This window comes from Phaethon aethereus, assembly GCF_964289735.1.
Source record: "Phaethon aethereus genome assembly, chromosome: 1".
NCBI lineage: Eukaryota > Metazoa > Chordata > Aves > Phaethontiformes > Phaethontidae > Phaethon > Phaethon aethereus.
Window position 1 is genome coordinate 82968127 of NC_138575.1, and position 22743 is coordinate 82990869.

General features: G+C 38.8%; 1 protein-coding gene across 1 annotated transcript in view; it reads left to right on the top strand.

The window, feature by feature from the left end:
• Positions 1-22743, top strand: part of VWF (von Willebrand factor) — a gene marked incomplete at its 5' end in the record, with an annotated part of 151528 nt that overhangs the window by 76182 nt on the left and 52603 nt on the right. Inside the window, 7 exons of the mRNA XM_082013969.1 lie at positions 401-536; positions 3078-4417; positions 5152-5271; positions 7519-7662; positions 16609-16752; positions 17720-17884; positions 20197-20240. Of these exons, the coding sequence (XP_081870095.1) occupies positions 401-536; positions 3078-4417; positions 5152-5271; positions 7519-7662; positions 16609-16752; positions 17720-17884; positions 20197-20240 (2093 nt within the window). The remainder of the gene's footprint in view (positions 1-400; positions 537-3077; positions 4418-5151; positions 5272-7518; positions 7663-16608; positions 16753-17719; positions 17885-20196; positions 20241-22743) is intronic.

A 22743-nucleotide genomic window follows, 5' to 3' on the forward strand; every position in this document is an offset into this window, starting at 1 on the left:
AGACCCAAAATAGCTATTTTGTGGGCCCTGGTATCTCTGACCAGAGTGAGATAGGGAATACTGGGAGAAATAAACAATATATGTGTAAAAAAGAAAATGCCATTTCTCCTGTCATCTTCAGTGCTTTGTTCTAAAGATATATTCACCTTCTGTATGGTACTGGCTGTTGCAGGTTATGTACTGGGTTAAGTACTTCCAATATCTAAATAAAAGTGGTTATGAAGGAAGGAAATACTTCTCTGTGTCTAGCTGGCAGTGGCTGTTACAAAAGCACAGTATTCAGAATGTTTGAGCCCAACTCAGAAGCATTGTTATGTTTTTGTAGGAGGGTAAATGCAATGATTAGTTTTACAATTCATGAAAATTGGCATCTTTATACTACTGTGCTGTTTTGTAACAGGGAAAATACTTGATGAACTGTCCCTGGATTGTGTCAGTCCAGAAGACTGTCCTGTCTGTGCAGCTGGAGATGTCAAGATCCCACATGGAAGGAGAATAGTTTTGAACAGAGATGATCCACAGCGCTGTCAATCTTGGTATGATGGGTTTATGCAGTAAAATAGCATGCCTGTTGGCTACATTGAATGGAGAGATATGAAGAACATCTGCATGAATAAGTTTTTGATGTAATTTTAAGTATAACACTGAAGATGAAGCTCAGAAACCATCTTTTATGTCAATATCCCTTCACATACAATCTGAAGCTGAAGTTTTTCAGTGACAGTAGGGATTATAGGATGTCAGTTGAATTTAAGCAAGTGAAATTCATAAATTCCTTTCATAAAAGCCCTTTTCCCATGTGTAGGTGGCCCTCCTGGCTTCGGATGTTCCACTTTTTTTTGTGTAAGGTGTGATTCAATATCAATAAAGCCATCAGACTCTTTCCTTCTGCCAGTACTAAAACAATCCTATGTATAGTGCAAGATCTGAATGTGCACTCAGTCTAGAACTCTCTGACATTATTAACAGTTGGAATTGTGTACTATTACTGGAAAACCAATTTCACCAAGATTTTAAGATGATATCCCATGGCCTGATCCTGCATGCCTGCATTTCCAAATATGAGGAAATTAATGGCAGGGTGCACAATGCTGTGCATCATGCAGGATGAGAGCCTTCAGCTGCAATGTGGCAGAGACTGATTTTCATTCTGTATACTGCCTAGTGGCATATTATGGCATGGCCTATAGTATCTGAAAGTTTGGCATTCTCTGGATGCCTAGACCCTTGATGGATACTTTCACTAGTCACTTATAATGCTATGAATACAAGAGTTTTCCATCTTGTAATTTGACCACATTTAGTAGAAACCGAGTTGTAAAAGTGCAGCAGCTATTAGCCCAGACTAACACCTTAGCTCCAAATGTTCTGAACCTCACAGAAGCTCTGAATGGGTATGAACTTTGAATTTCTGGCCTTTGGCCAGGGCTAGCTTATGTCTGTGCTATAAACCCAGGGCATGAGACTGTTAGGCTAATCAATTAATTATATATTTTTAACAGTATACACAAAAAGACTTGAATTCCATCAAAAGGTCAAAAAAGAGTCTTCATAAATGAGTCTCTATGAGTCTCCGTTCCCTAATTTTTGTAATCCTTAATAATAATTTATCTTACATGTTGATGCTCTGGCTGCTGCTCACAAAAGATTTCGGAACATTAGGAAAACTTACCTCACTAGGGAAACATCCTTTTGCATAGCTGTCACCTAATTTAGATGCCTACACCATCTGTACAAACAATAGAAAATATTGCACAAAAATTAATTTTATAGCAAATATCCAAAGGAAACTGGAAACTAGAAGAGGCTCATTCATATTCGGATTAAAATAATAAATCTTCTGTTGCTATACATTAATGCCAAAAGTAGCTGTGCATTCTTCAATTAGGAAGACACTAAAAGCAGCTTGAAAAGAACATAGTGCTTAAACTAAGAGAACTTAAACTAAGATGCCACGTGTAAAGTGAGGTCCTGGGTTTTCTCTGGTAGTGAACACAAACATTTTTTGGTCCTTCCTCTTTCATATATTTTTACTCTTCTGTGTCTTGGACTGTCCACTAAGATGAAGAAAATATATCGACTGAGTCTGTACCACCCTGTGCATGAGTACAGTCATGTTGTGTAAAGTCACAACCAAGTCTTACAACCAGGAATTAGAAGGGTGGAAATGTTAAAGCCTTGCTGAAGATAGAAAGAGATGAATTATAGAGAAGTTCCTAAAAGGTGGAGGCTGACATGGCGGTACAGAAGGATGAATAGTGGAAAAGGCAGAGATGGGGAAAAATAAGAATGGGAGCTGAGATGGAAAGGGGAAGAGAAAAATGTACTAAGGGATGTGAGTAGAAATGGTCAAGGAAGACACAGGGCTAAAAAAATTTAACAGCTATAGATGAAATAATTTAATATGAGAAAAGGGACTGAAAAAGAGAATATGGTAAATAAGAGGAAGATAAGAGAGACCTTTAAAAAACGGAGGATGAACATGTGCCAAAACTGTATTCAAAATGAAATGAAGTCAGGTAAAAGAAAAGGAACATAGTGTACTTCAGAGGTAGAAAAGAGGCTGTTTGTTATTTTCACTAAGGTTAAAAGCTACGTAAACCTAGCCTCCTCACAGAGTCTGCTAAGTCATATCAGAGCTAAAAGCATCTTTCCTACCTGAGGATTTACTTTGGGTTTTTTTCATATGTTTTGCTACCTTGTGAAGCAAACCAGATCTGCCAGTTCAGTCCACCAGTGGCTTGTAAGTAGCCATATTGCTGAAGCTTAGTGGCTTTCTAGACAGTTTCCAGACACAGATTTCGCACATTCTGCCAAAGGCTGTTATAAGGAGAGTTTCCTCTGACAAACATATCATAGTTTGTCATATGTTTCCTGGATCTAAACAAATATGCATAAGCATATAGGATTTAGCTGTACAATATCATGTGGGGAATTGTGGGCAGTGAAAATATCATTCACATCATGTTTTGTTTTTGTTGTTTTTGAGATACCTAACTGTTTCTGTGTGGGCATTCTTCTGGGTTGTGTTGTTATAAGCATTGATTTCTTACAGTTAAATTTGGTGCTTTTTGTAGTCTATGTGAAGGGAAGAACTTAACCTGTGTAGGCTGTGAACCAGTGGAGGATGCCCTAACACCAACAACGCCTGCTCCAGAGGAGGATATTGAATTACCACCCAGTGAATACTCATGCAGCAAGATGATGGATTTGGCCTTCCTAATGGATGGCTCCAATAAACTGTCAGAGGAGGACTTTGAACAGCTGAAGACTTTCATAACTGGCATGATGAGGAAACTCCACATCTCCCAAAAGAAAATCCGAGTGTCAATTCTAGTGTATAGGGCTGGCCCCACAATCTATCTTGGCCTTAAAGATATCAAAACACAGTCCCAGATGAGAAAAATTGTCCAAAGCATAAAATACACAGGTGATGAAGTAGCATCCGCCTCTGAAGTCCTTAAATACACTGTGTTTCACGTGTTTGGAAAAGCAGAAAGGACCAATGCTGCCAGAATCGCAGTGTTATTTATAGCAAGCAAGTCTCCAGGAAAACTCCGCAGCATCCTCACAGCTTTGAAGAATAAAAAAATCTCAGTAATACCCGTGGGGATTGGACCATATGTTAATGTGGAGCAAATCAGGTTCATTGAAAAGCAGTCACCAGATAATAGAGCCTTCCTAATGAACAACGTGTTAGAGCTAATGGATAATAGGGATCTCCTTATTGATCGTCTGTGTGATCTTGGACCAGAAGAAAGTTCTCTATTACAAACTACATCCACTCCAACAATATCCAGTGTCTTATTTCCTCCCTGGGGACTCACAGCACCACCACCCTTTTCAGAAAAGCCCACTCGCAAAAGGCTGGATATTGCTTTTATTGTGGAAGGATCAGACAATGTAGGGGAGGAAAATTTCAATATTGTCAAGAAGTTCCTTGAGAGTGTGATCACAGAAATGAATGTGGGACAGGAAGATATTCATGTTACAGTCATGCAATATTCGGAGACTGTCACTCTGGAGTATTCCTTTAGGGAAATACAGTCAAAGGAAAGTATTATTGAGAAGGTGAGGAGCATACCCTACCAAGGAGGGAAGGCTACCAACACTGGGAATGCCATCGATTATATTTCCAAACACACATTTACACCAGTGAATGGGGGCAGGCAAGACGTTCCTCACTTGGTATATATGGTGTCATCCAGTCCTTCCACTGATGTTATCACACGACCGCCCAGGAGCATAAATGTTATTCCCATAGGCATAACCCCCAATGCAAATATCCAAGAGCTCAGAAAGATCAGTCAGCCTAATAACCCAATTATCTTGCATAGTTATAGTACACTTATTGAAGAAGCACCTGAATTAGTGCTGCAGTCGTGCTGCTCTCGTAAACTTTGGACAGAAATTCCAGGTAAAGTTGGACATATTTTCTGTGTAATTTCCTCTTTCCTCTGTCCTCTCTTCTCCACTTCCCCCTCACATCACTGAAATTTGAACGGTTCCCATATCTCATTCGGAATCTTGTTGTCCAAATGCCAAAGAAGGACCACATATCTTCACTGGAGGCTGAGGATGCTGCTCCAGTTCAGCAGTACCAAGTGCAGACCTGCTGCCAGCCTTCTGCAGGCTCAGAAGTCCTTGGCTCCATTTGTCAGTAAAGTACAGTAGCTTTCAGATAGGTCAGGGAGTGACAGAAGAAAAAAGTTATTCTCATCTGCCTGCCTCAAGCAAGTTAAAATTATACTTCCTCTTTCCTGAAGATACTTAATTGTTTTTGTGTGTTTTTTTGTTGGGGGGGTGGGGCATAATTGTGTTTGTTTGGTTTGGTTTGGTTTGGTTTAGTTTGATTGTTGTTGTTGTTTTGGTTTGGTTTTCTTTTGTTTGCTGTTGTTTTTGTTTTAGTCCGCTGAGAGTAAAATAACTTTAGTAGAAAAGCAGGAATTGAAATACCAATGTATCCCACTGAATACAAATCTCAAGGTTTTCATTAAAGGGGCATCACTTATTGTTTCAGCTGGTCATTATCCTGCTTTGTTTTCCCCAAATGCAGGTGTATCTATCTGTCCTTTCTGCTCTTACCAACAGATTAGCAAATGCTACTTCTGGTTATCATGTCTAAATAACCTTTTTCCCCCCCCTCCTCAGAGTTGTGCAACAAACCAATGGATGTCATGTTTCTTCTGGATGGAAGTTCCAATATTGGAGCATCAGAGTTTGAGGAAATGAAAAACTTTGTACGGGCATTTATTGAAAGTGCTGACATCAGTATGTATCTGCCTTTTAACTCAAACATATAAAAACATTTTTTATTCCTTTGCTTATACAGGACAAAAGAGCTGATAAGTATAGGTTTGTTTAATTTTTAGTTTTAAGTGACTTATTCCAGGTCATTTGAGGTATTCCAATACCTCAAAAAAAATTACGTTTATATTGGGGAAATCAGGCTAGTAAAGTTTTTGGTTCAGATGAAGTTTAGTTTCCTCCAAAACCAAGCTATTCTGGTTCAGGTGAGTAAAGATTTGACATCCAATTCAGGGAATTGTGTGATGAGAAATAGCTTGGACATCAGCTCTGATGAGCGCTTCCCTTTATACTGTACTGGACATAAGAAGTGTGTGTGCCAAACAGGCTAAGAGGTCCCTGTCATAGGATGGAGGTTTAGCTGAACTGTTATTCTGTGTCAGAAGAGCAAAAATACGTGTTTGGTTTTGGTTCAAATCTGGATTAGGTTCAACAGACTTGAAAATAATACTACAAGTTCAGTTCTGGTTCAAGTAACAATGGATAATTCAGAGGGTTTTTGGTTCAGGTTTCGTCCGACTGCAAGGTTTTGTTCTTTGGGATGGGCATTTCTGGTTCTGACCAGCCTTTTTTGGCTAACTTAGGGTGCTGGAACTGACTTTTTAAGGTTTATTTCCTGACCCATGTTGGATGACAGACACTTTTTGGGAGTGCTAGACTCACTGAGCTTGCAGAATATGTACTCATGGGAGGTACATCTCTAGTTAGGTCATTCAGCACAGATATTACCAGTGCAGCCACCCTGGCAGAATGCTAGGCATCCTGCACATACATGAAGGGACTATTTGGCACCAAGTTAGGACATCGTGTGCCCTTGCACCAAGTTCATCCTCATGGCCGGGGCTGCACAGGATCCTGTGTTTTGCCAGTAGCATTTGTTTTAACAAACCTCAATTTTTTGATCAGAATTTTACTGTTTCAATTCAGCATTAAACCATTTCTGTGGAGCAACTGCTGTTGCTGCTGGTGTTTTCCACAGGGTGTTGACATGTTGGTATTATACCTGTGCTTCCAAAAGAGGTGATTACCAGCACTTGTACTAATTACAGAACTCATAGAAGAAAAGTATAGCATTTCTGTATGTCTAGAATAACTTAGGTTTTTTAGAGATTGTACGTGAAAGACACTCTCTTTCTGAAAATTGAGTACATGCATGATGTAGAGAAGCAAGTCAAGTGAAATAAACACAAACTAAACAATAGACCAACAGACAATTTATTTTAGCCAAGCTGTTTTCCTTAACTTTGAAGCCTGTCATTAACAACAGGACAATAATAATGTAGCTATGACATGACGCCTCACTACGGCCTTGATTTTAAAATCTTTAAGACGACCATGGAAAAATTGTAGAGTGTAGTGAGGAGATGATATTCAGACCAATATAGAGCTGCAACATTTGGGTACATGAAATCGCAATTATTAACAACTTTATTCATAAATGTTTTATGAAACATTGATAAAGAATGATATGCTATATACTTAAGTATCTTCAGTATACAGCAGCAGTCCTTCTAAGACCATGAAGAGTACAGCTGATCTTTATATACAATGTATTGCCCAGTTCAATTCTGCAAGTCTGGTATTTATTAAATATCTATATCAACCCTCTGTTCATAGTTTTATTCATACTTCTTACATAATGTACAAGCAGAACCAGGATGTCAGAGAATAGCAGAACTTGGATTTTCTCTTTATTTCCCTTGGCAGGTCATGCTCCCTGGGTGCACTATGTCCCATGCTGCAGCCTGGTGCATGTCACTCAAGTGATGTATGACAGAGGGAAATTTGAATGAAATGTAGTCATCTGCGGAGCTTGGCCCATTGGACAAATGAGGCATCAAACTGCCACTCTTGCAAAACGATGTGCATATAATAAAAGGAATGTTTAGACAATTTTAAAATGGAAAAGAAATAATATTTAGACATCAATAAAGTGAAATTCTCCAATCATGGTCAAACTGAGATGAGGTAAAATACTGCATGCCGATTCCTGACAGAAAAGCAACTGTTACCGGCAATACTTGTGTATTTTTTCACCTGTGAATAGTTCAATTTTGATCTTTTGATTGAAAATGCAGCTTTCACACTCTGATGGAAAATCACTGTCTAGTTGTGCTTAATGTAAAACACAACCATAAAGTATCCTTGAGATTTATTGTAAGACATTCATATGCATTGCTTAAAATGTTTATTTTCTGCTTTCTGCTTCAGGCAATACTTCAATTCATGTGTCAGTTCTCCAGTATGCCAGGGAAAATAATCTAGAAATTTCGTGGAACATGCCTCAAGAGACTGAAAGGCTTGTAGAGATGGTGCACTCAATTCAACAAAGAGAGCAAGGTCCTACCAGACTAGGTGAGTGATTATATGGATGTTGAATTTCAATGAAGAGGGGAAAAACCCTCAGAAAATACTAAATAAAGCCTGGGCCCCAATCATCAGTTTATGTCAGTGCTATTGTGGTAGTGTTGTGCAGTAGGACTCTGAGTTTTTTTATTTCACTCATATCTTTACTATATGTACATTTCTTGGTACAGATTCAATTTTCTCTCTTAAAATGTATCCATAGGTTACTCAAATTAGGGGTTATCTTAATGTATTTTGGAAAGAAGACGACTGCTTTCTTTCTAGCCGTAAAGTAATTCTTGAGATTCGCATTCATTGCTTCCAAACAAGCAAAACATAATTAAGTAGTAAAGACTTTGATCATTAACCTTTCAGCATCAATTAGTTGATTAGACGTTTATCAGCAGAACTGCTAATAGTGACTTCAATAGCTGCCCTTGCCAGATGTTGAAAAATCTGGTTGAAAAATAACTTAGCAAAACAGTAGTTATTTTCTGGATGGTTCAGTTCCCACATCCAAGTTGTCGTGCTGGTCCCACAAGGACTTGGGCTGGCACAAGGCTGGGGATGGTGCCAGGGGGCAAAGGATCGCTTAAGGTGACACCTTAGCTGAAGAGTTACTTTGTGAAACATCATCTTCTGTTCCAGACAACTGCATCCTGAAAAACATGTCCACTTCAGTTTTCATGTGCTAAAACGTAACACAGATTTCCCATTGGGTCTGTGGAAATTCAGTACACACACATGTATCAGTTGTAGGATTCAGCAAAAAACGATTCTCCTACAGCATATCTGATCTTTCACCAGATACCCTGAGAATTTTGTTCTTCTGGACTGGAACCACATTTGCTCTGGCAGCCACCTAGCATTAGAGTCCTATAAGAGTTGAGGACTACACAGATTTTTAGGTTCTTTGGCCTACTTCAGACTGTAAAGAGTTATTGGTAGAGAAAAGTGAGAAATAAAACCTGACTTCCATAGTTCGCAGGAGGATTAGCAATGATTGCTTTCTCAGCCTGGAGAAATAAAAATACCAGATGGCTGATGAGACTTCTATAGGCTCGTTGTGGGATAAATTGTTACATACAAATAGATAAGTTTCATGAAGCCTTCCATGTAATGTGTATAGTAAGCCACACTGAACTACAGGATAAACAGCGAAAACATGGCCTTTGGGAAATGAAATGGGAGAGGCAGCCACATGACATACTCGTTAGTGATTTGTTTATGTCTCATTGGAAAATGCTCAGAGACCACGATGAGGGATGTGCTATAATGAACGAAAATGGAATAGAGTAGAAGTAGTTCCTCCCAAATGAAGTAATGAAAATAAGTCAATGTGGTCCTGTCCTGCACCTTGTAATGTGTGTGAATTCAGCTGACTGTGTAGGAGACTCAGCATCCATGGGAAACACGGAAGCATGGTCATTCATGTCATTCTGTCTGTGCTTGGGCCTCTGGAAGTGCAGAGGTTGCTTAAAAAGTGTAGATGGCTCAGTCTGGATGTTGCAGTTCCCTAGGTAGCTTTGGAAATCTTTTCCAGCCTGTAGAGGCCTTGATCAGGATTTACCTATCAAAAATACTGTTACCATCAGACCAGCACTGTCTCATTTGTGCTGGCTTCTCTATGGTAGAAACATGATCCTGTGTAATCCTTATTCAATCTTTGCTGATACAAATCATCCTATTTCGGTCAAAAAACTGTATGTGCAGAGAGCAAGTGTAGGCTCTGTTGCCATCGCTGCAAAAGTTTTATTGCAGAAAGCATTCCATTTTCTGTTTTGCTTAACCATAAGGAAACTCCAGGAGAGAGATACATTTTATCAGTAAGAAATAATAAAAAAACTTACAGAGTATTTGAGGGCATAGGCAGAACAAAAAAGATCAGCCTATACCAGAAATCTTTCCCATGTTTATGCAGTAAGATAACATCAGGCAAATTTGGCTTAAGAAATCTATTGAGAAGAAGCTCTGGGGATATTCACGTATCATGAAATTGTGTACAACTTCACATAAGAAATAAATGAAAAAAAAAGAAAACTAACTGCAAGCAAGAACTGACTTCATTCAGACAAAAGAGTGATCTGTGCAAGAGAACTGAGAATCACATAAACATGTCTCTGGTCAGTATTCATGGGTGTTTAGAAGAGTCATAGGGAGCACATTGAACAATCCCTACAGTAAATACTTATTGCTTATCGCTTTATAAAAACATGATTTTGCTTGTTTATACCTTTACTAAAAGTAGCTGATTTAGGCTGATGTTTTCCATGCCCACTGCCTGCCTTACACTCAAAATTTGGAGAAAGTATGGTCTATGTGGCTCAACTGTATTAGAAGCATTTTTAGGGAATGAAACGTATGTTACCCCCACCTCCCACTTTAGGAAAAAAATCTTAAATATTTTTACTGAAGCTTTCTGTAATTATTAACATATTTGAATAGCAGCATTCAGCTTTGCCTGTCATGATTAAGAAGGTATAAATGTTTCCTTTCTAAAGCCCCTCAGTGTGTTAGGAAGCAAAGGCCCACCATAGTACTTTTCTTTATTCAGATCTCTGCCCTGAGTGGTGTGGTCCATGCAGAATTTTCAAAATCTTGTCCCCCATCACCCAGCCAAGGCCGTGGTTTTGCCAGCAGCTGCCCTGATCTCAGGGCTCCCATCCACTGAAAGGCAAAGGTCTTCTCACTTGCTCCCCCACTACTGTTTCTGAATCGGTGCTGTCAGCTCCTTTCTGAACCCAGCTTTGGGTGCCTTCTAGTCTCTTCCCTGAGCTATTTTAATTCACTGTCCTGGCAGGTTTTTTTTTGTTTGCTTGCTTGTGGTTTTTTAGTTCATTTCTTATAAGGTTTGTGAGTTGGATGTGGAGCCTGGGATCATCAGAATGCCTTGGTGGTAAGAAAAATGCAGGATTTGTGAGCTGCAGAGCCGGGAAAGCAGAGGAGAGGGTTTGGGGCCTATTAGCCTGCGCCTTTCAGACAGGTCTGCGCTGTTCATGAAGAGTTCAGCCGTTCTGTTAATTGGCACATGTTAATGCCAGAATATCAGTGTGCTAAGAATTGACTATTTAAAGCATCTATCTCTGGGCTCAGTTTGCAATAGCTAATTTGTTTCAAAATTAAAATAATCTGTTATTTTCAGTTAAAAAAAAAAACAATTCAATGTCAAGTCAAGACCCTAAATTAAGATATAAAGACCAGCTTCAGGATTATCATCATGGAGGGTTGTTCCTGATTAGGTAAATCCTTGGTTAAATACATGCAATCTGAACTATCCACAATCCAGATAGTGTTGGCTTTTTCTATACCTCTTCAAGTGCTGAGGAACCATTTCTTTTTTGCTTCTTTCCCAGGCAGCTTTCAGTACTTGTGAGTGATTAAGACCTTTTGCTTTTTTGGTCAAAATGTTGCAGAAGTGTTAGCAAAACCACTGAGGCCACTTAAGGCACTGTTTCACAAGTTCCCGGCAGGAGCCTCCACCTAACTGGAATCCCCTGTCTGTCACAACTCCACAGAACCTCACGGGGGCTTTACATTTTATTCCTCATTTCAGACAAAATTAAAGAAAATAATTGCAAAGGTTGCTTTTAAGCAGTTCCTGATTTCCCTGAGGCAGCCACCAAACAAATTAAATGTCTGTGCATTGCTTTATTTTCCTCCAGATTGGCTTATTCTGGGATGAATCTTATTTTTTATTTCTTGGATGTATTTCAAACATTTCTAGGGCACCTTGTGCTCTTTCAGTTCATTCCATGTTGTTCGTAATTGCTCCCAATCTAATATCTGTGATTCAGATTATCATGCCTTTTTACACATTTTTCTCCTTTATCCAAATCAGTAATGAAATTATTCAATAAGGCAGAATCTAGTGTAATTCCCTGTAGATTCCCAGTAAACACCTCCAACCCTACTCAACAGATTGTCTTTTGTCCTTAAAGCTTGTTTATGTCCATTTAATCAGCTTTCAGTCCATGCAGGAACCTCTACATGAACCATTCTGAATTATTACTTCAGAGTATGAATCTGGCTTGAATGTGCATCAGGTGATTTAAAAAAAAAAAATTGCAGCTAATTACCCCTTATTGAATAGTCTTGTTCAAGGCAACCAGAAAAAGATTCTTACAAAGCCTTTTCTGACTGTCAGAAGTTCAGCATCAAATGTTCATCGTTTTAGCTGAGAGGAGAAGACTGTGCAGTGATGCCATCCCTTCTCCATTTTTTTCCCCCGACTTTGTAGGATATCTTCTGTTGTTTTTACTTTAATGATTGTTCCAGGCATGCCTTTTGTTTTATACTCTATAGTGTAGGCAGGAGTGTATCAGCACTGAAAAATGGGGAGAACGTGATGTGCTGTGGTGGCAGCCTTTGGAATGACCAACATGCCTTTTCTAAAGTAGCCCATATAGATCAATGGGTTTTTGGTTTTTGTTTTTTTTTTTCTTTTTATTTATTTGTATTTTTTCCCTGGACATGCCCAGTGACTAACAATCATGCCCTATTGACTGAGCTGAAAGGCTGCTGGGGGCTCAGTGTTCCTGCAAGCTAGGCCTTTTTGTTCAGTTATCCAGATAAATGTTTAGATGGTCAATTTTGGGAAGGGAGTGTGAGTGTGCATGTGTGAAATTAATTGTGGCTGTTATGCCTGCCTGGACCAGCATAAGTGTAATGTGCTAGGAGGCAGTAGGAAAAGAGGGAGCAGGAGGTCAGGGACAGACGACCAGGCACGCATTCCCCATCACGTCCATTGCCTTTGGGAACAGATTTTTTATTGTGTGTCATGCTGCTCTCAGCTCTGTTATTCTGCTGTATGTGATGAAGGCTTTTGGCTTTGAGACTTCCATCTTCATTTCTCATGGGTTGTATGTCTAATGCCTAAAATACATGTAAGTATAGAAGTCATTCTGCTTCCAAAGATCATTTCTTGCCTTTTTTTTTTTTTTTGATAGCACATTGTGTATGTGAGAAACAGATACCATTTGTAACAATAATACATGAGACTAACATAATTTACTCCTGTGTTCAGTATGTGGGAGCATGTTGGCTGCTAGTCTGCGCTTAGGGTCACATGCACACACAGAGAAAATCCTTAAAAACGTGTAACCATTAAAGCCCATAGCAAACTTCCCATTCACTTAGCTGGGGCTTATATGATACCCCTTTGTCAATGCTATCAAATGTTGTTTTGGCCAGTGCCAGATTTTCTTTAAAGACAAAAAAAAAAAAGTTTTGTTGTTTCATGGAGCAGGATTTAGGGTATTTAGGGCATTTCAGTTTTCTCTAGGGTCCATCACTGAAATAAATAGCTGATAGTCCGGTCCCATAGAGCTAAACAGATTTAAGAGCTAGCTAAAGCAGAAGGGCCCGGCCGTCTGACACCTCAGTGCTTGCACACTTGCACTTCTGTGGGAAGGGGCCATCAGCAAGCTGAGGGAAGGACCAAAATGGCTGAAAACGATGCACTTTTTTTGGAACAGTTGTTTTTCAGACACGGTGAGTTGCCCAAGGCAGCTAGCTGCGAGGCCAGGTGGGCAGCAGTGCTGAGCGCAGGGGACTGGCAGGGCATGCCCAGCTGGTGCCCCTGGAGGAGCCGACCCTTCCTTCTGCCAGCAGCTCGCAAGGCAGCAGTGCAGCCAGAGATGCATTTGCACTGCATGTAGATGTGTCAGAGCAAGCTGTAGTGGTGCCAGCAGCAGCAGTGACCCAGATGTCAGCCACTGAGGGGGGAGTGCAAGACCTAAGGCGGTCTCATAAAAGCTGAAGCCTGTGTGGCTCCGACCTGGTCTAGTTTAGTTATGTCCAAGATGCTGTGCACTCTTCTTCCAGTCTTAATATAGCCTTGTGCTTGGCGATACTTATTTCAGTGTGAACATTTAAAATTTCCTTTACGGGTATGAAAATGGCAGCTTGCTGTCTAGTAGTAAGAAAACATTTGAGTTGGTTGTTTCATCAGCAGTCAATATTTTTTATTATGGCCCCTGACAAGTTTGGTATTACCCTCCCTGATGAGATGTAGAGACGGACAGCTGAGAAGTGACAGCTTCTAGCTTGGGATGGTTGACTTTCTGAATCTCTCTAGCAGGACAAACATGTTCATTTGATCATGTCTTCAGACACCTGGCTCTTTTCTCTAGAGCTGGCATCGAAGTAAGGAGAGAAATCCAAAGAGTTTTTAGTACACTAAAACAAATTTTCCATGCGTTAAAGTGAGTAATTGTTTTTTGGGGACTTTGAAATAGTCCCTGGTTCTATTACAATGGAACTTGATTTCTTTATTAGAAATTATAAAAATAATGGATTTTCCAGTTTACAGATGTGAGTGGAAGTTTCTGACAATTTTCAGAATTAATGGGAGAAAGGAAAATGGAGCTGGAGCAGCTGGTGACCACACCAACCACACAAAAGTCAAAGGGTCATTAAAGAAAGACAAACACAGAAATTCCAAGTACTTTTCACAAATGAATGAAAAATCATTTGCGATTCTTACTGTGCAAAAGTTTAACCTGAAATATTTGAAAGTTAAAACCTGAAATACTTTTTTAGTAATTATTTATAGGACAAAAGGGAAATGAGTTAATTTTCTGGCACAGTGACCATCCTGAAGCAATCCTAGGAATTGGAATATAGTCATATTAATTTTCTGTATTTTTTTTTACTTAGTTATTTATAGATAACATGCCATTCTGCATCTAACATCTACCTCTACAGATATATAGAGTAACTACTAGGAAACAAACCCATTTGTAGCAATGACTGGGAGACAACTGTATAGGACATGAGTTAATTCCTGGGGTTCATTAATTTTTTCTGGTCAGGAATAGTAGTTTGTGAAAGGGAATTGCCATCACCAACTAATAATGATTTAAAATATGTTTTGTTGCAAGTACAAAAACATTCAAAATTTTGAGGTTTTCAGTAAACAGAAACTCTAAAGTATTTTCATTTCGTATATAAAATATAATTCGAAATTAAAGTGGGAAAGAAAATGAAATTATAAGAACAGAATGAATCTACACAATTGGAAGAACTAAATAAAAGGTAATCATTACACAGCAAGAAACAAGAGAAACATCCCATCTTGTTCTTAAATACTGTTGAAAGCTTTCTGTTTATTTTTCTTTTTTTTCCTTTTTTTTCCCCTCTTCTGATTATAACTGACATTTCCAAAAAGCATTCTGATTAAAAAAAACATGCATGTTTCTATTTGAAAACTATTGCTTGGAAAAAAATATGTGACCCTCTCTAGACAGGAGACTGGTAGTGGAGGTAATGGTGCATGATAGGTGGAAGCTTGTAGGAGAAGCTGATGTGGATCCTATGCCTGTGGTAGGTCTGACAGGGCCTGGCAGCAGTTCCTGGTGAGACTCAGCTCTTCTCTTTAGTTTTGGGCATCTGTGTGGAGGGGTGGCACATGAAGATGGGGCTAAGGCTCTGGGGTGAAAATAGTGATAATGGGCTAACAGGGAAGAAGACGTGTCTGGATAAGGTGGGAGGGGGATACGAGGCTGTCAGTCATGGACTGTAAGGTGTGTAAGGCAACAGGAAAGGATGAGGAAAGCAACAATATTTGAGAAGGGAACGTCACCTCCAAACGAGTACTATGGCAGAGGAAACACAGGCTTTTTCCAGATACCTATTCTAGGCTAGATTCTTCCAAATGATAAATTCTTCCTGAAAGCCTAATTAAAGCCTTGTAAAATGTCCAATTGCTATAGCCACGTTACCAACAGTCAATGTGCTAAGTGAGCTTCCTAGAGGTTGTCCATGCTTGCAGCAGCTTGGGAAAAGGATCTTTGCTTCTGCCAATGAAAAGGGGTGAGTGGCATGATGAATGAAGACATGTATTGCAAAATGTTCAGGTGTGCTAAGGTATTTTGGCGGTGTGCTAGTGAATTATCTACGATCTGACTTCCAGTGTTTTACAAGTGTGTTTATTACTTAAAATTGCTCAGTGAATTCCTCAGGCAAACATATTTCTGCTCCACAGTTCTTGCAGATTATTCAGAGAAACTAGTTTTTCAGGTACATATTATTCACTATTCGCTATTTGCCCTGAATGTCACATCAGTCACACGGTATCATTTCTACTTTCTCACCTGATAACTTCCAAGCCCAAAGGAACTTTTAAGAAAGCTCCATATCATCATTCTGAGTATAAATATTTGTGCAAATACATATGTAAATATAAGTAATAGCGAAGTGCTCTCTTGCTGAGTTTATGATTTTGAACAAAAATTTGTGTGAGTGTTCACAGATGTTAAATGAAAGGGCAGCAGCTACCCATTTAAGCCAGTTCATGATTTGAGCTAAGGTAGAATTTCTTCATGTGTTTTGTGGGGTTTGGTGGGTTTTGTTTGCTGCTTTGTTTTTTCTTTTTTTTTTTTTTTTCATATGGATCACCCAGTTATATTATGGGTTAGCCTGAGTCTAGATTTCAGAAAGGTTGCTGGTAGTAGGGAGGCAAGATACGCTTTTCATACCTGTAGAAAAAGTTGACCAAATTAGGGAAGGACTAGCTCTTCTCTGGGAACTGAGCAACTTGTGTATGCAATTCAGTGGTGTGACGTTGTAGATCAGATAGCCACTGGATGTCACTGTTGTTCCGCAATTGGGAAATAAGTACCTCTTCCAAAATATCTTCTTTCCCTTTGTGTAACGCAGTGGTAATACTTATAGTAAAGGTAACTACTAAAGTGAGGAGCATAACTTTATCCTCGTGGCTAAGGAAAGGTAGTAAAATTCACATTACTTCAGATAACTGGGGAGCTAAGGATGGTCCTTCTGTGCTGGGAGGTATTAATAATTGTACTGGTAGGTTCTCAATAGCTGAGACCTTTAATGTGGCAACAATAAAGCACATATTAAAAGTAATTTAAGAAGAAGTATTTTCCAGTACTGTATAAGTTACTAATATAAAGTAAGATCTAGTTTAGTTCATTTATCTCAATTTCTTCTTAGGAAAAGCCATTGATTTTGTAGTTCAGAATGCAATGTCGGAATCCCACGGAGGGAGGCCCAGCGCATCAAAGGTTGCGATAGTCATCGTGTCGGGGAGATCAGAAGACACTGTGGAAGCTGCTGCACTTTCTGCAAGAATGAACAGTAAATCTCGTTTTGCTGTCACTATTTTTAAGCAGAGTTGTTGATTTTTAAGTAATGCACTAGAACAAAGGGTGAAAAACTAAGACACTGATATGTTCATGTTAAGTTCACTGATACAGACTTACTGTGCGTAATGTTCTGGTAAGAAACAGACCTGAACAAAATCTGGCTGATGAAGGTGACTTTGAATTACTGGTAAATTCAGGATGAATCTGCAATTTAAGCTGAACTAGCTTCCATAGGCTTCGCAAATTAGTGGCATTTAATTTTCCCAGTTCCTGTGAATAGACAGACATGACAGAAATGTGGTCTAATGTTACAAATTCAGTACCATTGCAATAGTAATAATAAATAGAGAGAGGATTTGATCAGATTCTGCACTGACCTATACAGGAATATGCTTTTGGTATTAATGTGGTGTTGAACAAAAAACTAGCAAAATCATGATTTTTTTTAAGTTTTCTGGCTGTGGTGTCTGTACCTCAGCTTCCTCAGGTGTTCAGCTGAGGAACAGTGACTTCCTTTGTAGGTTGATTTGGGAGCTATTGAATAAGTCATGGACTAAGCACCAACTATTATTTTCTACTTAAATGGCTTGAAAATAATCCAATTGCCATGTAACTGAAGAAAGAAAACAACATACTGAGATTTTTTACATTTGAAAAGAAGTGAAGATGTTGTCATTAAGTCTGCTGCTGCGTTATGTTGACCATGCATGATCTTATTATGTTTGGGACTAACAGAGCTCATCTTAGCTAACACTGTGATTAAGACGTCACCATTTCTTCCCTTAATTACCTTTAGCCTATGTGGAGGAAGTGACACAAGTAAAACATGAAAATTAACTGTTGGAAAAAAACTTTTCCCAGTTCTTTTTTTTTTTAAAAGCAAATTAAAGAAAGTACACAGCAAAGTCTTCCTTCTCCTGTGCATTTCCTATTAAAAACCCTTTCTTCTCTTTTCCTAGGGGTATCCCTGTTTCCAGTTGGAGTTGGGAACAGGTACGATGAAGAGCAACTAAGGAGTTTAACTGGGCCATCAGCTGCTAACAGAATCATGAAGCTTCAGAATTTTGAAGACTTATCCACTATGATCACATTGAATAGTGAATTTATCAAAAAAGTGTGCATGGGTAAGTCCAATATAGTTGTAGCCTCATAACTGGAGCAAACCCCAAAAACTGAAATGCCAAAACCAGAATGATTATTCTTGATTTGAGAAGTCAGCCCAATGCTTGTTTGTTAGTGTTTCACCAACAATCATCACAAATGCTAACCCAGACCACCATCATCACTTAGGGGTAAAACAAAATCTGAGCCCTTTCAGCATGTAGCCAACTGCTATTCTAATTAACCAACTTTCAGTAAGATTTTAAAAACTGCTTAGGCTTGAACTTTCAAGCTATCATCTTATTAATAATCAGGGCTCATCATTAACTGAAGGATACCAGGAAGGCTCGAGCTGTCATGATTGAATGGGGGCATGCTTCAGAAATGGTACAAATTAGTTGTGACTAAAGATTTCAAATTATATATTTTTCTGTACAGACCGAAGCATTGTTATGTGTATGTCTACACAGAATTCAGCTGAAGTGTAAGGAAAAAAAAAAAGAGTAAGAAAGAATTAACTTTTCCAGGAAAACAAATACTGAAAAAAAAAAAAAGCAAAATGTTTTAAACAAACATTCATTTTTTTGTAGATAGCAATGTTCCCCATCTAAGGAAACTTGTTTCAACTCTGCCCAGTATTTTACTTCTTTTGCCTCCTTGGTCTGTGTGTATATAGATAGTTATTACTCTTATTGTTGTTGTTATTTCTACTACAATAGCATCTACGTGTCCTCTCCACAAACCACTCTCTCATTATGTTAGTCATTGCACAGGTTTTCACCAGCTTTACTAGGGCTTAGTTACATCTCCATTAAAATAAGTGGACTTTTTTGCAGAGCCAAGTACCACTGAGAATGAGGAAGTTGCAGAGTGTGCACAGTCCAGCTTAGAGATATCCGATCAGTCTCCACTGGGATCACTTCTGGCATTTTAAAATCTCTCCAGAGCATCAAACAGCTGCCATTTTCTAGATTTAAACAGCTGCCATTTTCTTTCTTTTCTTTTAAAATAAGCTTTTAAAGATACATTTCCTCTCTTCACACTGTAAAATAGTGGGTTTTTTTCCCCTAAATTATATTGATCCAAGATATAGGATGGGGAGCAGGAATTTGAAACCAGTAATTATTTTCTTACTGCAGTCTGTGCTATAACCTATTGGTACTAGAGGTTTTGCATTTTTATGAAAGGTTTTCCAACAGCAAAAAAGCATATGCTCAAAAACTTGAATGACAGCTATCTTATATTAGAAAAATTTAGCTCTCCCTTTTGCTGGTGGTAAAGCCTTTGCTATGGGGTGGGAAACTATCTTCTTTTTTTTATTATTTTTTTGTTTTGTTTTGTTTTATTTAAGTTTCTTACAATCTGTAAAGTATAATTTTCCCCTCCAGACTCACACAGTTGGATTTGTTGTGCGGAGGGAGTCTTACTTTATGTATGGAAGTGTACCAAAAATAATACTATTAAAAAGGTTTAAAAGATTTCCTAAATACTTTCAAAATACATTACTTGGAAAAGGCAGAGTATATAGCGCATATATGCTAGCATAGTATAGTATTATATAAAGAGTTTGCTAGTCAGTGTTTTAATTTCCTAGACACATGCTTATCACATTGTCATACCTCAGTACTTAATATGAAATTACTTTCCATATATCTTTAGGTGTGTTATGAGAGCACATAAACATAGAAACTGCAATTCAACAGGTGCTTTGTGACCATCTAACTGATTATATAAAAAACTGCCCATCACAGTAATGTATGAATGTAATGAAACTGAATTTGAGTATTCTTATTGCAGCTATTTTCATATTTGTACTGGTTGCTGACAAATCTTATCTTGGGGTTACTCACTGTTATTATCTTTCTGCATTTAATAAATGTGTACGTGCATGGATGTGTAAGTTCTCATTACCTGCTAGTTACCGGAAATATTCTCAATTCATCAAAAGATTCAGAAATAAGGCTGGACCCTGCCTCATAGCTAAAGCCATGATCTTCTTTTAAGTACCACCTGGGCAGAACTGTATGTCAGTAAAAGGATTGCTGTAGAATTACAGCCTACCTATTGCGCACAGGGTATTTTGGGATCAACATCATTGCAGAAGTCAGGTAATGCTAGCAGTAACAAAGTTTATGCATTCTTTGACTTACTCTTGTACACTTTGGACAAATGTCTGCAGTCTTCAGGTAGGGATTCTCAGATTCTAACACCCCCCACCCCCCCTTCTTACAGCCTAAGTCACATTTTTAAGTAAGCAATCTGTATATTGGTGACCACCACTTAAAAGGTTGGATAAGGAAGTGAAATGGCTAAAAGATGTCTGTTTTCCTTTCAGACCCCATCAGAGAATGTATAGATGAGGATGGAAACAAAAAGAAAGTAAGTGTATTGCCTGCGTCATCCAACTAGCTTTGAAGTTACAAAATTCATGCAGGACCATGAATACCTTTGTAGATAATCTGAAGCAAAAAATGATGGACAATATTAAGTAATAAAAATTATTTTGGAGGAGGAAAGTGTTGGCTTTTGAATTGATGGGATAACTTTGCACACAAAGGAGACTTCCTGCAATGGCACCTGATCTTGCAGTGTGTTGAATACTATTGAAGGCAGTGCAGAGCCAAAACTCGTGACAGTGTGTGTCTTCCCTGACAATGAAGAATGTAGGTCCATCTCCTGGTGAAAGAACTTCTGGGAAAGCTACACATGGCCAAAACAAAGGTGCATGTATAGAAAGAGACAACATCATTGTTCAGACGCTCTCCTTCTGCTAAAAATACAAATACCTTGTCCGTATGAAAATTTTATAAGAAGATAATTATTGTATGATAGTCATCTCTCTAGGGAAAACCATCTCTTAATTAATGAAATCAAAGTTCTTAGTGCTCATTTGCAGAAAAGCTTTTGTTAATCCTGAGAAAATGCTCAGAAATGTTAGTAAGCCTGTCTGATCTCTCAAAAGTGATCTGCTCTAAGAAAAGAGTGATGTAGATGTTATAAATGGTTCAGTTCCTTCACCTCAGGTGAAATGCCAAGGTTTTTGAGTGATCTGATAGAGTGAGACTATGATACTTCATGCATTTAAAAATATTAGCATTAGCCTGTTACACGTTTTCTAGTAGGGGTCAGTTATGAGTTCTACCCTAGGATTTATCTTGAATTTCCAGTACATTAAAAATATTCCTTTGATTTTTCCCATGTGAAGGCATGACTGTAAGGAAGGATGTGGCTAATAAAGAACTGTTATGAATTGTCAAGACAGAGGAAATATATCAAAGCTGGCTTACATGGTTGGCCTCGGTCAGCTGGTCAGAACACAGGCTTTAGCTATAACCTGGTGGCTTTAAGGTTGGCAACCTAATTAAGAAATAAACAACAAATAAAAACTAAACTTGAAAAACTTTTTTAAATTGAAGCAAAAAAATAATCAGATTCTTGTTGTTTATTCATTTGAATTGCATGTCTCCAGGCCTCTGGGCTCCTAGAAGCAGACACAGGTACATGCAGGTTAAGTGCTGCGAAGTGTAAACTTGAATTTCAGATAAAGTCAGGTTTCATTTTTTTGGTGATAAACTTAAAGCACAATTTTCATTCTGGCTGAAAAGCTTTTGGAAGAGGCCAGGCTTCAGTTCCTGTGAAAATGAATCACGCTTTCGAATGTTAGGCTTTAGGGGGATTTTGTATTACCTCTTCTGTCAGCCAGAAAAAATGGGTTTTAGAAGACACTGCCAACATGGTAGCCATTGCCTTTTGGAGTAGGCTATTGAGCATCCCGTGGTGCCTACAGGACACTGTGGAAATGCTCTACTTCTGGTGTTCAGCACCCACACTCTGAATTCCTCTGCTGACTCACCGCCAGTAACGTGCCATCATTGGCCCGTTACCCTCTTCCAGCGTAATCCACAAATCCACAGGGATGAAGAATCAAGGCTCTTTCCTAATTCAGAAAACACAGGCTCTTACATCAGATCCACAATATTTCAGGCGTTACTCAGAGTTACTGCAGGAGGCTCAGTTCCCCAAGCGGGATGTCTGTCATGCACCTGGAGATGGTGGGAACTGATCTCTTACAGTCTGCAAGAAAATCAGAGTTTTCAGGATCAAAAAACTCAGCCTAAATCCTATCTAATATCAGGAGTGATGTGACTCATTAAATTTTTTTTGGAATTACCTCTACCCTGGAAATGACTGCTGAAGGAAGATTCATGGCTAAGGTCAGTAGCACAAGGACAAATCAAATGTGTTAGGTCAGGCCAGAAATCCATCCAACCCCCTGTATTATGTGGCCAAAAATAGAGGTTAAGGAAGAATGTAAGCAGCCTTGAACAATTTGTGATTCAGGGACACCCTGAGCTGTGAGTGGCATCTTTCTGTGTTTCATAGTGCTCAATAGTTTTCTCTTCCATGAATTTGTTCAATCATTATTTGAATCTGTGTAAGTTTTTAGTTCTTGTCATAGCTAGTGGCTAAATTATAATATCCAGTAACTAAAATAATTAAAAGGTGCCAGCTGATGAACCCATTGAGGTACATGGCTCTCTCCTGCAGACGCACAGTAAGAGGAAGAGTGTGCAAGTCCAGGTCCATAGGTTCAGAGCTCCCTTAGAGAGGAAGTCTGAGGCTTCCTCCGGTGTGCTGGCAGGCTCATCCATTTCAGCAGACTTATCCATGATTTAGAAACCTCTGCTTTTGCTTTCCTATCTGTCTTATTCTTACTCCTACGATTTCATATCAGTTGGGATTTAGGCTTTCTTTGTCTTCAGAGTCCCCGGGTTTTCCTTTGCACCAGGTTTCTTGGCTTTGTTTGGATCATTGAATGGATATTTTTGTTTTAATGTGCTGTGCTTTGCTTTTCTTGCCCAGCTCTTAGAAGTTTTCCAAT